Here is an 18271-nt window from a genome sequence, read left to right as displayed (position 1 = left end):
CAGCTGCAGCTGCCCCCCCACCCCCGCACTGATTTCTGTGGTTTCTGCCCCGATGCGTTATTGATTCGTTAGTGACGCTGATGGTCCGGAGAGACGATTGGACCGAGGCTGCCTGCCTCAGAAGGCTTTCTAATTAGGAAGACGGAGTGAGAGGCCATGAAATGGACGGATACCGCAGCCCTGAGAGAGCAGAGCGGGCTCCTATGAGGCAGAGAGACACCGCCCCCTGCTGGGCGAGCAGAGCCACTGCACCCAGATCAGATCAATGCTGCTGCTGTTCCTGGAAGGATCGGGCCGCCTGGCAGCAGCTCGCTTGTTAAACACAGACGAGCTCTTCAGACTGAGAAAGAGCCTCTTTAGGACTCAAAGGAGAGTCTAACGTCGCCGCCTCTCAGATGTCTTCAGCGCTGGTGTGGAGTTCAACACACAGAATGCAAATCAGTGTCTCCAGATCAGGACAGCTTTTCATTATAATTAATCATTTGGGGGGAAATTTATCCCCTTTGGGGTACGAGCGCTGTAGTCAGGTGCATCAGCAGCACCTGCCTGGCAACACAAACATCCTCTAACATCCTGGATCAGTCAAAATAAAGGAGGCTTGTTTGGTTTAGCTCGGAGCTGCTGAAGCCTGACGAGTGTCCTCTTCCTCTGTCACGAGGAGAAGGAAACAGAAAGCGGAGCAACCTTCAAATCCTCCGTCCCCTGCAGACGACTCTGTTTGTGGCACACTCGGCCCCCCGGGACAAAGCTGCTCATTGGGAGCAGTGGTCAGCAGGAGGTGACCCCCCCTCTGCGGCCACAGACGCCCCCCCACTGTTGCACCATGACAGAGGCTGTGTTCAAAACCGCATACTGCATACTGCATACTACATACTACATACTGCATACTACCTACTACATACTGCATACTACCTACTACGTACTATATACTATATACTATATACTACGTACTACCTACTACGTACTATATACTATATACTACGTACTACATACTGCATACTACCTACTACGTACTATATACTATATACTACGTACTACATACTGCATACTGCATACTACATACTACATATGCATACTACATACTACCTACTACGTACTATATACTATATACTACGTACTACATACTGCATACTACCTACTACGTACTATATACTATATACTACGTACTACATACTGCATACTGCATACTGCATACTACATACTACATACTGCATACTACCTACTACGTACTATATACTATATACTACGTACTACATACTGCATACTACCTACTACGTACTATATACTATATACTACGTACTACATACTGCATACTGCATACTACATACTACATACTGCATACTACATACTGCATACTGCATACTACCTACTACATACTGCATACTACATACTGCATACTGCATACTACATACTACATACTGCATACTGCATACTACATACTGCATACTACATACTGCATACTACCTACTACGTACTATATACTATATACTACGTACTACATACTGCATTCTACCTACTATATACTATATACTACATACTACATACTGCATACTACATACTACATACTGCATACTACACACTACATACTGCATACTGCATACTACATACTGCATACTACCTACTACATACTGCATACTACATACTGCATACTGCATACTACATACTACATACTGCATACTACGTACTACATACTGCATACTGCATACTACATACTACATACTACATACTATATACTACATACTGTATACTGCAAACTACATACTACATACTATATACTATATACTACATACTACATACTACATACTGTATACTGCATACTACATACTGCATACTACATACTACGTACTACATACTACGTACTGCATACTACATACTATATACTGCATACTACATACTGCATACTACATACTACGTACTACATACTACATACTATATACTGCATACAGCATACTACATACTGTATACTACATACTTCCATACTACATACTATATACTGCATACTACGTACTATGTACTACATACCATATAATGCATACTATATACTACATACTTCATACTACATACTATATACTGCATACTACATACTATGTACTACGTACTATATACTGCATACTACGTACTATGTACTACATACTATATACTGCATACTATATACTGCATACTATATACTGCATACTATATACTACATACTATATACTGCATACTATATACTACATACTTCATACTGCAAACTGCATAGTATATACTGCATACAGCATACTACGTACTATATACTACATACTATATACTGCATACTACATACTGCATACTATATACTGCATACTATATACTACATACTATATACTGCATACTATATACTACATACTTCATACTGCATACTACGTACTATGTACTACATACTATATACTGCATACTATATACTGCATACTACAAACTGCATACTACATACTATATAGTACGTACTATATACTACATACAACATACTACATGCAAACCGCATACTTCCATACTACATACTGATCTATCAGACAGTATGCAGAGTGTTTACCCACAATGCATTTCTCTCCTGCCCGAGCTGAAATCAGCCGGCCTGAAGCTGATTTCCCTTAAGCTCTAAACTCTGTAAACTTTAGCAACATTTGAAACATTTTCAGGTGAGAAAGTAGTCGTTTAGATCCCCAACGTGTTGAAAACCTGACAAAATACCGGCTGTTTACAATTTTGTTCCCACGAATTCGGCGCTACTAAAGCTAGCCGCAGTGAGCTAACGCACTTCCTGTTATTTTCACAAAATAAAATACCCGTTGCCTTTTATCATAGGGAAAGCCATTACCATACAATTGGTGCTTTTGTTTTGAAAACAGGAAGTGAACCTACCCTCGTTGTAGCTAGCTTGAAACTGCCGTTTTGACAGGAAATGACAATCTGCGACGTCACGTTATGTTGCATCTTGGGTAGTTTGAGTATGAGTAGTAACCTCATGATGCATACCCAACATTTCAGAGAATCTAGTATGCATCCGGGAACTTCTGCTTACTCAAGCTCGCATACTAACTCAGAAAGTTAGTATGAGTAGTAGGAGAAGTAGGAGAAGTATGCGGTTTGGAACACAGCCATTGTCTCATTAGGGGAGCTGACGTCCTTATTGAGCGCCTGTAATCAGCTCGTTAGCCGTGCTTTGGTGTATTTCAGTGGGTGGGGGGGTTTGCTGGTTTGCTCTAAATGCCTTGATCTCCCAGGCTGCTCAGCAGCTTTGAGAACAGAGGCAGATAAGAGAGCTGAGGGATTAGGAGGCCTGCGGCTCAGTGGGAGTGATCAGTGATCTCCGAAGGCTGAAATCAACCTCTGGACTGACAGGCTGGCAGTCAAGTGCCGGGCGACACTCTCACTGCGTCCCGATTAGACAGAAGAGCTCCTTAACCGCTGTGGAGGGCGTTGTTTTCACTCAGCTTTAAGCATGTAATCTGTATTTATAATGAGGACACTTGTTTCTGGAGTTTAACTCGATGGAACCAAATTACCGCTCACATTTTTATGTTAATATCCGTAATTATGTGCTTCCCTGTTGGACAATGCTTTGACCTCTTCCCCTTATTACAGCGTAAAAAAGCCACAGAATCACGAAGGATATGAATTTTCATGAGGCTCCGTGTTTTTTTTACCAGACTAAAAGGTCTTTCTCTTGTACATAAAGTTGATTATGACAGAATGATTATGCAGGATTTCTGGGATTATTATCATTGTTATCCCTGCATGTTTGCACATCCAGTGATAAACTCTGTCAGTAAATACAGGATTTATCCCAATTAAGCCATGAACTCGTGTCCAGCTGAGACACAGAGAAGAAAGAAATACAGATTAATGTTTCAGGTTTTCTGTTACAATGTCCTCAAAGTTGTCCTCGAGTTTCCTCCACAAGTTTAAACTCGGGCTGGGCGAGTTAACTCGTTATTATTTAACGCCGATTAATATTTTATTGCGCATTAACGCAGTTTTTTTTAATTATTTTTAGGGGCTTTTGTGCTTTTAATGGAAAGTTCAGAGAGACAGGAAGCAGGGGGCAGAGAGAGGGGGAACAACACGCAGCACAGGGCCGTCCGATGTGGGACTTGAACCGGGGCCCGCTGCAGCGAGGACTACAGCCTCTGTACATGGGGCGCCTGCTCAGCCCACTACGCCACGGACCCCCCCTGTTTTATTATTAATGTTATTAATATTGTTTTTTATGTTTTGTTTTTTTTAATTTTATTATATTATTATTGATTAATGATCAATAAAAAGTCTGCTGCTCACAGGCTTTTATTTTGTAAAAGTCTGTTGCTCACAGGCTTTTATTTTGTAAAAGTCTGCTGCTCACAGGCTTTTATTTTGTAAAAGTCTGCTGCTCACAGGCTTTTATTTTGTAAAAGTCTGTTGCTCACAGGCTTTTATTCTGTAAAAGTCTGTTGCTCACAGGCTTTTATTCTGTAAAAGTCTGTTGCTGTCTGCTGTGGAACAGGAAAAGAAAGTAATCGGCGGATCCACCAAACATGGAGAAGGGTACGGAACTTTTACTCGGCCATTTTCATTTTAAAGTTCTTCCAGACGGCGGAGTCGACAGAACCAAAGTCATCTGTAAACTCTGCCAAGTTGAATTGTCTTCTCAGCGTAGTAGTTCCAGTCTAAAATATCACTTAAAGGCAAAACACACAACTGATAGCAGCAAGTCATTCAAGGAAACAGACAGTGGAGCGAGGCTTCTACATAAAAACTACAGAAAGATGCTGATGTTAAAAGTGTGTTTGCACAACAAATGTTATGGCACTTTCATTCATATGGCAGCACATTTAAAATAAAGCTAAATGCTAAAAGCTATACGCTACTTTTGGATTCATTTTTGGATTCTGGGTACAAATGCGATTAATCGTGATTAATCAGGGAAATCATGTGATTAATTAGATTAAACATTTTAATCGTTGCCCAGCCCTAGTTTAAACCTAAGAAAAAGTCTTGTGCATTTCACTTTAAGACGTTTAAGACCTCTGCTGACCTACACTTGTTCATCTTTTAGAGGCAGTCTGTGGATCCTGTACAGATCTGGAGGATCTACATTTCTGTACAGCGTTAACACGGTCAGAGTTTTCCTCAGATCCGAGGCTAAATTTAAGCCCACGTTATGATGCACCGAACCTGAACTGACATTAAGATATAAATGCACGAGCTGAAGGGAATATGGCTTCCCCTGAATGTTGTTCATATCTAATGGAGGAACAGAAAGAAAGGAGAAGCGGAAAGAGCAGAACAGAGCAGCAGATCATGTGGATAATCATTCCAGGTCAGCGGTTTGATGAGCAAGAGACGTGAACACGGCACGGTTTAATGCAGGAGGGGACGAATGGAAGGAACGGAGGAGGGCTGGAAAAGCAGGGATGGATGCAGCACTCAGTGGGGTTAGGTGGCGCTGAAAGGATCGGATAATTAGCTGAACCTGGGAGAAGAGTCCAGGCAGGAATCTGTGGAAACCTGAGCGGGCCAATCAAAAGCCAGCGACGCACAGCTGGGAAACTATTCCTCGGTTCTGGTGTAATGGGATTAATACGTATGTAATTATATAAACTCCCACAGCCGCTCTGCTCTGAGGGTCGTTCTGATAGCATGTTGCTAAATCAAATCAACTTTATTAACACAGGCTGATGAGCAGTTCAGGACCTGTTCTGACCCCGTGTGACCTTCCCCTTCCACATCCATTTCCTGAGAAAATCGTTTACTAATAATTGACTTCTTTGGTCTGGAAGCTAATTTTCTTTAAAAAAAAAAAAAAAATTTAAATATTTATTTTCATCTAAATAAAATAATACTTACAGTATTTTATCTGTGAGTTTTATTTCTATTTTTGGTCCAAACTCAAACACTTTTTGATATAAATGTTTAATAAAAGCAAAAGTAATGAGTATTGTCTGCCCGGTCGGCATGGCAACAGTGACAAATGTGATTAGACGAGTGATTAAATAACTTTGTGGGAGAAAGTGTCACAGATTTAACAGGACAGCAGCATTCACAATGGGATATATATTTCCATTGTTTTTGCGGATGCTTCTACGGTTTCCATGGTTACCGGCCAGAGTTGTATGTGCTTCAGTTGTTTTAACCAGGAGCGGTTAAAACCAGGTTAAAAACAGTTAAAACCAGGTTAAAACCAGATTAAATTAGTTAAAACCAGGTTAAAACCAGTTAGAACCAGTTAAAAAACAGGTAAAAAACAGTTAAAACCAGGTTAAAACCAGTTAAAACCAGGTTAAAACCAGTTAGAACCAGTTAAAAACCAGGTAAAAAACAGTTAAAACCAGTTAAACAGTTAAAACCAGGTTAAAACCAGATTAAATTAGTTAAAACCAGGTTAAAACCAGTTAGAACCAGTTAAAAACCAGGTAAAAAACAGTTAAAACCAGTCAAACAGTTAAAACCAGGTTAAAACCAGATTAAATTAGTTAAAACCAGGTTAAATTAGTTAAAACCAGTTAAACAGTTAAACAGTTAAAACCAGGTTAAATTAGTTAAAACCAGTTAAACAGTTCAAACCAGGTTAAATTAGTTAAAACCAGGTTAAACCAGGTTAAAACCAGGTTAAAACCAGTTAAACAGTTAAAACCAGGTTAAATTAGTTAAAACCAGGTTAAACCAGGTTAAAACCAGTTAAAACTAGTTAAAACCAGTTTAAAACCAGTTAATACCAGGTTAAAACCATGTAAAACCAGGTTAAAAACAGTTAAACCAGGTTAAAACCATGTAAAACCAGGTTAAAAACAGTTAAACCAGGTTAAAACCATGTAAAACCAGGTTAAAAACAGTTAAACCAGGTTAAAACCAGGTTAAAACCAGTTAAAACTAGTTTAAACCAGGTTAAAACCAGTTAAAACTAGTTAAAACCAGTTTAAAACCAGTTAATACCAGGTTAAAACCATGTAAAACCAGGTTAAAACAGTTAAACCAGGTTAAAACCATGTAAAACCAGGTAAAACCATGTAAAACCAGGTTAAAAACAGTTAACCATGTTAAAACAGTTAAAACCGGGTTAAAAACAGGTTAAAACCGGGTTAAAAACAGTTCAAATCAGGTTAAAACCAGGTTGCTCTCACAGACTTTAGCAACACATTCACCCGCAAATATAATATAATAAATATAATACACAGAGTCCTTTCAGATGAAATCCAAACTAAGCTGAGATCCAGAATCTAACCCCAGGCGGTCGGTCCGGATAGATCTACGACGGGTCCTCAGGTGTAAATTCTATTTACTTACAGAACTATTTCAGTTCTGTAAGTAAAACCTTTGACCAGAAGAAAATATGTTTAAGACTCTTTACTTAAACATTCCTCCTGCAGCACAGAATCCACTCACCGCTGACATGGAGCTTCTGAAACATCCTAATAAGCCTTAAATGGCCTAAATGGAGGTGAGAGGCAGAGGGGAGGCGGGGGGGCAGGGGGGAGGCAGGGAGGGGGAGACAGGGGGGGGGGCAGGGAGGAGGAGGCAGGGGGGAGGCAGGGAGGAGGAGGCAGGGGGGAGGAGGCAGGGAGGAGGAGGCAGGGAGGGGGAGGCAGGGAGGGGGAGGCAGGGAGGATAGTGTGAGATGAATCCAGCAGAAAAAGGATATATTTCCTCCTTCGCTGCTGGCTGAATTGCTTCCAGGGGGAAATCATGAAGCAGAACGCCAGCAGTGGAATCCCTCTTTTTGCCTTTTTCAGGAGACGGATGCCTGCGTGGGTGGAGGCTGACACCTCTAAATCGTGTTTTATGCAAATCCGGGTCTCCAAAACAAGCGTCCGAGGGTAATAATTGCAGAGGAGCCGGCGGAGAGTAGCAGGACTGACACGGCTCGCTTTCTGCCTCCTAATCTGCCCGATTAATCAGAGGCAGAGGCAGAGATAACAGGGCTTCAATCATGAGACGAAAACATGACAGATGAGCGAGCAAAGAGTCTTTTAATCCTTTTTCTTTCAGTCTGTTCTCTCCATCCCTCCTTCGGCGCCTTTCTGTGGACGATATTTCACAAACGCTCAGTGTTGTTTCCCTGATTTTCTGCATTATGAAGGTTAGAAAACTATAAAAAATGTTTAAAACTAATCTATCACTCCAGTCCCACATAGATCATGTCACTCAGTGGGGTCACACGGCACTGAAAGGATCGGATTATTGGCTAAATCACAATCAGACTGAGTTATTAAGTGCATGTAGACACCTTAATCTGACTAAGAACTGGATCGGATGGGATTCAGACCCCGAGATAACTGGGTTGAAAGTCACTCTAAACCTGCTTGTAGACGCTGAAGCTCGTGGTGAATCAGACTTTGCGTTCTGCGCATGCTCCAGATGTTTCCCCGGGGTCGTGACCCGGAAGTCAAAGGAGACGATATTCCTGTTGTTGTCGCCGTCAGAAAGAAACAAACAACGCGATGGAGAATGCTCCGTTGGGCATCGAGTTTGTGCAACAAGCAGCTCATCACAGACCAAATGTAGAGGGACGTAGCTTCATCTGGCTCTGCGTTCTCCATCTTTCTCCAATGCCTGAGTTTGCTGTTGTTGTTGGTGGTGAAGAGGTCAACAGGAAGTGGCTCTGTTAGCAACAGCTGGAATGGGTACAGCGCCACCTATCATACCGGGGTATGACACGCTTTGTGCCTCTGATCCCATTCAAGGCAGTTCACCTCCCGATCAGCAGGCGGCGCTATGTTAGACGACCCAATCTGGCGACGTCTATGGTGAAAGTGTTTGATTGGTTGTTCACCTTCCGGCTTCGTTCCTCCTCACAGTGAACGATGGTGACCGACAGAGAAAGACTGTTGTTGGAGTCGGAGCTCGTTGATGCTGAAATGCAAATAATTCTGACCAAATGTTGCCCGGCACACAGTAAACTCTTTCAGAAATGGCGGCGTTGTTGTTCTGAGAGGAAGGAGCTAAACCGGGAAAGGGATTCCGGAAACTATGCTGTTAGCCGACCAATCACAACCCTAGCGGTCTCCGCGAGTCTCCGCGAGTCTCCGCCTCCTCGACGGATAGATAGGAGAGCGTCTCTGGGAGGGTCTCTGTAGGCGACCATAAATCAGGCTTAAGCTGAACTCTCCGGCTCGCTCGTCCACCATGAGGTTGAGAGTCTTCGGCCTTTCGGCCCCCCGGTCCTTCGGCCCCTCGGCCTTTAGGCCTTTCGGCCCCTCGGCCTTTAGGCCTTTCGGCCTTTCGGCCCCCCGGCCCTTCGGCCCCTCGGCCCCCCGGCCTTTCGGCCCCTCGGCCTTTAGGCCCCCCGGCCCTTCGGCCCCTCGGCCTTTAGGCCTTTAGGCCCCCCGGCCCTTCGGCCCCTCGGCCTTTAGGCCTTTCGGCCCCTCGGCCTTTAGGCCTTTCGGCCTTTCGGCCCCCCGGCCCTTCGGCCCCTCGGCCCCCCGGCCTTTCTGCCCCTCGGCCTTTAGGCCTTTCGGCCCCTCGGCCTTTAGGCCCCCCGGCCCCTCGGCCTTTAGGCCCCTCGGCCCCCCGCCTCTGGAACTCAGACATATTGAGAATGACCTCCCTGTAGATCTTTTATTGTTGTGTTTTACGCTTTATTGATCCTTTTTATCTGACCTTGAGGGTCTTGAAAGGCGTCTGTAAATAAACTGTTATCATTGAATTCAGGCTTCCCTCCTTCAACAGTTCATCTTCTCCACCTCCCCTCCACCCACGGGCTGCTGGCCCGGTCCTGCTTGTATTAATGGGGGGGGGGGTGTTTCTGTAATTAGTCACTGAATGAATCACCTGGGCCATCCTTGGGTTCTGGTGACTTTTTTTCCCTGAGCGTTGTCTGCAGGACTTCCTCACCCTCACTTCTTGTTCTCCCTCCTCCCCCTACCCCCCTCACCCCTGCCTCCCTCGGCTGTTCTCCTCATTGCGCCTCCTCCTCACGTCCCTCCTCCCTCCACATTAATCACATGGCAGAGAGAATAAAGCAGAGCATCTGTAATAGTTTAGCAGCATCACTGAAGGACACGCAGAGGTCGGCTAGCATCGCGGCTAATGTGTGGGCACCCGGGGTAGTGTGTGTGTGTGTGTGTGTATGTGTGTGTGTGTGTGTGTGTGTGTGTGTGTGTGTGTGTGTGTGTGTGTGTGTGTGTGTGTGTGTGTGTGTGTGTGCGCACGTGTGCATGTATTAGCAGTAATGGATGGCCTGGTGTGGATGTAAGGACAGAACGGGGACACGCGGCTCTAAAAATGGATCCCTACCTTGTGTTTTAACACACGTTAACGTACATATCTGCAGACGCACATCGTGCACACATGAATGCTGCACGTGCACACAATTCCCATCTGCGGCTGATTTAGCTTCGTTTGATTTCCCAGGGTTTCGTCCTCCCTGTGCTGGATGTAAAGCGGGACGGTGGGTCTCACAGAGGAGTGTTGGGCTGCCTTTTATTGGCAGCTTGATTTGTTGTTGCTGCAGAGCTTTTGCATCGCTTAACTTCTCCTGCTGCCAACAGTCAGTTTCTCCTGATTCCAGCTGCATTCCTGCTTGCTTTCAGTTTGTTTTACCTGCCCAAAAGGCTGGAACTGGAAGGATTTCCTGCCATAAACGGTCTCCCACGGAGACTCGGAGGGGGAAACATTCATATTCGTGTGTTATCAAACCAAACAAAGATGGCGCCGCCTCATTCGTTTGGTTCTGCTTGTTATTCTCCTGGTCGTGCTTCCACTCCCAGCCCAGAGTCTCCGTGTCGGAGTCTCGGCTGCAGATAAGGAAGATGCCGTGTCTCCGGTAATGAAAGGGCAGGGTGGCGATGCAGATAGGACGCTCGGTATCTCGCCGTCCTCGGGTGGAAACGCAGCAGCGCGCTTTGAGTGCAGCTCGTGTCAATCAATCCACTCCATTCAGCCACCTCGGCTGCCCCCTTCCTGCCCCTTAACTGGTGAGATTCCGTGAGCAGCTCCAGCTCCTGTTGATGACTTTCACCAGCGGGTGATACATGGGCGTCAATTGGGTATGCCAAGGTTTTCAATTCAATTCAATTCAATTAAATTCAGTTTTATTTATATAGCGCCAAATACAACAAATGTCATCTCAAGGCACTTAACTCTTTCGGTGCCATTGACGTCTATAGACGTCAATTTAAAAAAAAACGTTGACTGCCAAAGACGTCTATAGACATCAATTGCGTTTTTTAACGGAGCCGGCTGGGGGACAATCTAGCGGAGTTCGTCACTAAATCTTAGGCTTGTAAACACTAAACAGAGAATATACTGGCAAAATTACCCGCTAGGTGGCAGCAGTGCCACTTTGCACAAAAAAAGAAAAAGCGTGTTTTCTCCGTTTTTTGGGTCAAACAGCTGATTTTGGTGAAACCAACCTATGTTCTACTGTCTATTACTAAAGGACTGAAAATGGTAGAAACAAACTTTTTGTTCCTGATCAAAGAAGAGAGTCTACTCTTTCGTTTGGTAATTTCGGTGTGTACATAGTCATAAGACACACTTTTCTGTGGGTCTTGGAAAATCAGTCAAAATACTGAAAAACACTTGGCAGTATGGGTGGCTCTGAACTGAAAATGGCTGGCAGCCAATGAGTTAAATAATAAAGTCCAATTCAAGCCATTGGAATTCAATTCATTGTAATCATAATTATTTATAAAATAATCCAATTTATTCATATAGAGCCAATTCAAAAACAATTTCCCAGCTAAGGAAACTAACAGATTGCACCGAAACTGCCACATAACTAGGGATGGGAATTGATAAGATTTTTAAGATTCCAGTTCCATTTTCGATTCTGCTTCACGATTCGGTTCTTTATCGGTTCCCTTATCGATTCTCATTTGGAGAAAAAGGACAACAAACCGGTCGATTAGCATCAACTTTGTTTAGTTTAGAAGTAACACGAGTCATGACCTCACAAACCCAACAACGGTGAGGTCCACATTGGTCTATCCTGGCCTGGGTAATTTAACTCTTCCTGCTCTGGTGAAAGGAGAAGCTGGAGGTAGAGGTGAACTGGGGGTAGTACCACCAGCCTCTGGCTCTGAGCCAGTCAGGCTCTGTCTCTCATGATTTCATCTAAATGTAATGCCTGAGAAGGCATTCATTTAACCTTAACCGTTACTAACAGCAGCTTTTACAATCAGGCAAATGGTGCTAACATGATAGGCAGTGTTTGTTAGTTAGTTACCTGCAGTGTTAGCCGAGGACATGCTAACGTTGCTAACGTTGCTAACGTTGCTGGGTTCAGATTCACCAACGTTAATCATTCATTCATAGTTATTGCATGTTGGTAGTATTTCCTCCCTTTGGTGAAATATTCACTTTGCAAGTTGCCCTGTTGTCGTCTTTTTTAGGGATGTGGAACCAAACTTTCCAGCATTTGTACCGCTTGGGCGCCATGGTTACTGTTGGCTGCTGGCTGCGCTGGACTCGCCACGCAGCGTTGCGTGGTGACGTCATTCGCGCCCACTGGAATCGATAAGGGAATCGTTTGCAAAATGGCCAAACGATTCCAAGGAATTGAAACGCTGGGAATTTTTCGATTTTTCGATTCCCATCCCTACACATGGCAGCTGCCACACCTTGGCTCCAGGGGAAAATGTAAATGTTCGTTTTTCTTTTTTTTTTTATTATTATTTAATACATCTAAATTAACTACAAATGAAATTCAGACCTCACAATCTCTTGGCCCTATTTTCTCTCCCTTTGTAAACAGGTAAGAAGAAAAGTAACCAGCTCATTGTAGCCTAATGTAGCGGAGTAAGAGGACAGTTTCTGCTGCACACATCTACTCAAGGAAAAGGAAAAAGTATAGAGATTTAAAAACTACTCCCAGAAGTATAATTTTTTCAAAAACTTACGTAAATGTAGCTCATTACTACCAACCTCTGGCCGTACCTCCACCGTGCACGTACGGGACAACCAACAAGTATATTGTTATTTATACTAGAACATCAATACATTTAGCGTAAGTTATCATCTAAACCTGTGCAGGACGTTGGTCTTTTTTTGTTTCTTTGCTTTGGGTTTCAGATTGAGTTCAATAAGTGAAGTCAGCCGTTTGCCTTCTGTTGTCACTTCCTCGCAGTTCTCATGCACTCATCGTTATGTTGAACAACCAATTAAATCTCCCTGACTGACTCACCAGATGCCGAATGGAGTCCAACAATGCCAAGAGTGTGTAACACGAGGCAGACATATGTTCCCCGGCGCTCCAGATGTGATGGGAAGCCGATCGTTAGCATGGTGCAGTCACCAAAGTGAACATGTCTGAAGCTCCGTCATCTTGTTGTTCTGCGGGTCCTATAACCGAGTCTTCTCCATCAGAGTTCCCTTTAAGTCCTTAAAGGGAACTCTGATGTCATGTTTGGTTTTTTTCTAGGGCTGGGCAACGATTAAAATGTTTAATCTAATTAATCACATGATTTCCCTGATTAATCACGATTAATCGCATTTGTACGCAGAATCCCAAAATGAATCCAAAAGTAGCGTATAGCCTTTAGCATTTAGCTTTATTTTAAATGTGCTGCCATATGAATGAAAGTGCCATAACATTTGTTGTGCAAACACACTTTTAACATCAGCATCTTTCTGTAGTTTTTATGTAGAAGCCTCGCTCCACTGTCTGTTTCCTTGAATGACTTGCTGCTATCAGTTGTGTGTTTTGCCTTTAAGTGATATTTTAGACTGGAACTACTACGCTGAGAAGACAATTCAACTTGGCAGTGTTTACAGATGACTTTGGTTCTGTCGACTCCGCCGTCTGGAAGAACTTTAAAATGAAAATGGCCGAGTAAAAGTTCCGTACCCTTCTCCATGTTTGGTGGATCCGCCGATTACTTTCTTTTCCTGTTCCACAGCAGACAGCAGCAGACTTTTACAGAATAAAAGCCTGTAAGCAGCAGACTTTTACAGAATAAAAGCCTGTGAGCAGCAGACTTTTACAGAATAAAAGCCTGTGAGCAACAGACTTTTACAGAATAAAAGCCTGTGAGCAGCAGACTTTTACAAAATAAAAGCCTGTGAGCAACAGACTTTTACAGAATAAAAGCCAAAATAAAAACCCGGTTCGAGTCCCACATCGGACGGCCCTGTGCTGCATGTTGTTCCCCCTCTCTCTGCCCCCTGCTTCCTGTCTCTCTGAACTTTCCAATAAAGGCACAAAAGCCCAAAAAAATTATATTAAAGTTTTTTTTAAATGCGCAGTAAAATATTTACCGGTGTTAAATAATTACCAAGTTAACGCCATAATAACGAGTTAACTCGCTCAGTCCTAGTTTTTTCTTTAAAAAGATCAAAATTGGCTTCAAAACCTTCATTTTATCCATCATTTGATTACAATCTGACTTCTTTCTACGCCACACTAAAACATGGCCCGGGCTGATCTTCCCCCTGAACGAGACTATTCACATTATTATTAATATTCTATTCGCATCACGGTCTGATTCTTTTGTGTCATGCTAAACTAAATCCAAACCAACCTTAATGACCAACCCTGACCCGGAGAACCCAGAGAAGTTCAGCTGAATTTCCCTTTTATGTTCAGTATGTGAGGCTCAGCGATGACCCGCCCTACCAAAGCCCCAAAATAAAGCAACTTAATAGAATTTTAAATCCAAAATCTATTTAGTATGATGAAACCACCTGTTATTTATCTATTCAACTCAACTCAATACATTTTTTATCATGTATTTTTTGTTACACAATACAAAAAGACAATCACCAGTTTTCAGGATTACACTTTTTTTTTTTTTTTTGGTCAGTTGGACCAACAGTTTTCTTGTTTTCTCAGTTTTCTTTTACATAATAAAGGTTTATTATTGCTATTATATACATGTGAAGTAATAACTTCTGAATTAATTATATTGAAAGGGAAAAAAAACAGTAAACTTTTCTCTGGTGTTTAAATGTTTTTATAATTCACGGGTCAAAAATGACCCATAAGACAATCTTTGTACCCTAGTGGTGTACAGCCCACATGGAAACATGAACAAAAATAAAGTCTGACTTTTTCTAATGATGGGGCCCCTTTAGGAAAATGAAAAAGATAGTTTAAGGTGTTTTTTCTACAGCTAAACATGGTCGTGGGTCACTTTTGACCTGCAAGACAAAAGGAAGGGTTAAAGGAGGCAGATTTGTTGTTGGTGTTTCCTGCAGCTCACATCTGTTTTCACATCTGTACCCACGCACGTAGTAACGTCTTTCTTTGGTTCCTAACAGCCTGAGTCTTGGCCTGTGTTGCAGGAGGATGAGACGGGCGACGGGCGCTTCAGCTTCCCCGGCTACGGCATGGGCCCCACCTGCCTGCAGGCCAAGGACGGCATGGCCATCAAGGGCAACAACAACAACAACGCCCCCACCACGGGCTCGGCCGCGCCCGAGAAGACGGTCGAGGAGATGAAGAAGCTGTTCATCGGCCGGGCCAAGCGCATCGACACGGTGTCCCGCGTGGCCTTCCCGCTCGTCTTCCTCATTTTTAATATTTTCTACTGGATCACGTACAAGATCATCCGCAGCGAGGACATCCACAAGCAGTAGTGGAGCGGAGGAGGAGGGCAGGAGGGGCAAGAAGAGGGGCAAGAAGAGGGCGAGAGGGCGTGCAGAAAGAAAGGAAAAGGACTTTAACAGGAGGTGCGATCGCCCTTTTTTCTCAGCTTCACTTCCTCTTCTTTCACATTCTTCCTCTTTCGGTCACGGAATACTTGCTTTCTCTGACCCGATCCTTTCTTTGTCTTCCTTCCCCGTCCCGGTTCCCATCGCTTCCCCCCCCCCCGAATTACCCCGGACCAGTGCAATAGCAATGCAGTAAAATGCATGATATATGAATGTGGCAATATATTAAAGAAAAGATGAAAAGCGGCCGAGCAAACAAACAAACAAACCCCGACGAACTGTGTTTGGGAACAAAAAGGAGACGAAGATCTTGTATTTGATTTTAGATTTTTGTGTGAAGACAGATATATAATTCTATATGAAACCTGATGTGCAGGAGGCGTGCAGCCGTGTAATATACTCGTATCTACCAGGAGGGGAAAATACTGACTTTGTCTCCAGAGGTGAACATCTGGACTGAAGGATGCTTCACAGAAAAAAAGAGGCGGGAAGGAGGCGGCGCTTCCTCTGAGCCGAGCAACTCCGCGTATCCAGATCTGCTTCCAACGTGTTACTGCGAGCAAAGCTTCCCGTCCCGCCCGCTGCCGGCGCCACAAACCGCCGCCGCCGCGGCACGAGACCGGACAAAAAGAAAAGAGGAAGACGGCAGCAAGAAAAAAGAAAGAAAACCGCTGGAGGAGCGGCAGAACCCGTGCCCCACGTGTTCCTCCATCTTGTTTTTTTTGTACTTTGATTCTCTCATGTGCCAACGAACACGTCTCTGGAGCTTTTCGTCCGGAGGGAGGGGCAGCGGGGGGGGCGCCGGCGGCAGAGTGAACACACAGAAGCCGCTCTAACTGGGACTGAAACATCGACACGTTTACATCCTCGTAGTGCTTCCTTGCTTTGACCCCACCTAAATGTGACCCCGCCCCCCCCGGCCGCAGCTCAGAAGATAATACGTCCTAACTTATAAAGATTATAAGACCTGTTATACCTTAATTAACTGTACTTCCATCTCATCCACAGTAAACCCATAAAGCTCATAAAACTCCATCACTCACCGGGATGATTCCATCCGTTGGACGGGTGGATTAATGATTAATGATTTCGCTTTGCACCGGGCTTCTCTATGCAATGATCAGTATATGCAATCATGAGTTCTCTTGTTAGCGCTTCCATCCCAAACAGCCACTCTTCTGTGAGATTTCCGTTTGGTATCCCTCCGCCAGACTAAGTCCTTCATGATTATTTCTGAGAACTTAGACTTCTGCTGAAGGCCTGCAGGAACCTGCAGAACCAGACCGAGCCCAGGTGAGTCCATCAGAACCGGGAAGAAAGTTCCAAACACACTTATTCAGTATTTTACCTCAGTCATACTCAAAATATCCCAAAGTGCTTCTTTACTGCTGAGATTCACACAGAACACAAGGTGAGTGAGAGCGGCAGAGGGGACACTTCCAGTTCAGATCTATAAAAACAGCGTTTTTACTCTTTGAATTTCTGACATTTTTCATTCAAAAAGGGAGTTTGCTGTGACATAAAGTGTCTTAACACCAAGTTCTCAAAGGAAGGGTTTTTAGTTTAGGCAACCTGAGAAGAGAGGATCACCTTAGCTTAGCTTAGCTTAGCTTAGCTTAGCTTAGCTGGCAGTTTGTAACTATTTGCTTTTAAATCTGGGTTCATTGGTGACATATGGTGTTCCATGTAGATTTACGAGCTGATCTCACTTGATGCTAAGCTAGCAGCTCCAGCTTCCATCTTTTGTTGAGTTCTAGGAAAGAAGATGATTAATAGTTTCACACACAGACACACAGGCATCATGCGCTGGTTTGACCAGAGTCCACTTTAAAATGGACTTTATTTTCACTTATTCAACCTTAAAAGATCGTTCAATAAGAGCCATGGTGCAATAAAAGCTGAGATACCCATCCTGTAGTATCGTTTCCGAGGTTTCCCCCAACGATTCTGTGCCAAATCCACCCGGGAACCCCAGAGCGACGCCACCCAGAGCCTCGAACAGCTTTTTCTTTGAGTCTCTGTGTTTCCTTCAACCTTTCTTCACAGGACGGTTGTTTGAATGAGACCAGAAATCTGTTCATCTGACTTTTACGAGTTTTTTTGAGGGAATGACGGACTGATCCGAAGGGCTTTTGCTGCACATTTACTCCTCTGTTCATGTTCCAGCGTGTGTTGACTTTGAAAAGTGCCACAGACTCCAGAAAGGCTGCGTTTCATTCAGACAGAGATAAAATATATCAACCTTTCAAAGCAGAATCCACAGAAACTGAGACTTCCTGCAGAGCTAAAGTTGCTGTTTCAGTTTCATGTTGAGCCTTTAGTGAAAACTCTGAAGTTCACCTCCTCATAAACTCCAGCCTGAGGCTGTGGCGTAGCTAGCTAAACTGAAGACGTTTTATCAGCATTAGCTGCTTCTCAAGGTCGGTGGTCCTTCCAGGAGGGTCCTTTATGTCACGGCTGGGAAAGACTACTTTCTTGGATTCATCGATTAGCCCCAACATTCACGCGGCAGCTGAAGAACTAACATGGCTGCTAGCAGCCAGCTAGCAGCTGCTAGCCGTCCTTTGATTGAACACATTACAATGCTAAAAACCCTCCAGTGCTGTGATGATGCCGAGGAGTCACCGAAATATCCCTGAAACTTCACAGAACAAAGAAATAACTAATGCAAGATTTAATGACCTGG

General features: G+C 43.8%; 1 protein-coding gene across 1 annotated transcript in view; it reads left to right on the top strand.

The window, feature by feature from the left end:
• glra1 (glycine receptor, alpha 1) overlaps positions 1 to 15542 on the top strand; it is a 209729-nt gene extending 194187 nt beyond the window's left edge. Inside the window, exon 9 of the mRNA XM_075482019.1 lies at positions 15217 to 15542. Coding sequence (XP_075338134.1) covers positions 15217 to 15510 — 294 coding nt within the window. The 3' untranslated portion in view covers positions 15511 to 15542. The remainder of the gene's footprint in view (positions 1 to 15216) is intronic.
• The last annotated feature ends 2729 nt before the right edge of the window (positions 15543 to 18271 follow it).

This window comes from Odontesthes bonariensis, chromosome 13 (genome assembly GCF_027942865.1).
Source record: "Odontesthes bonariensis isolate fOdoBon6 chromosome 13, fOdoBon6.hap1, whole genome shotgun sequence".
In the NCBI taxonomy this organism is placed as follows: Eukaryota; Metazoa; Chordata; class Actinopteri; order Atheriniformes; family Atherinopsidae; genus Odontesthes; species Odontesthes bonariensis.
This window is presented reverse-complemented; position numbering and strand designations above follow the sequence as displayed.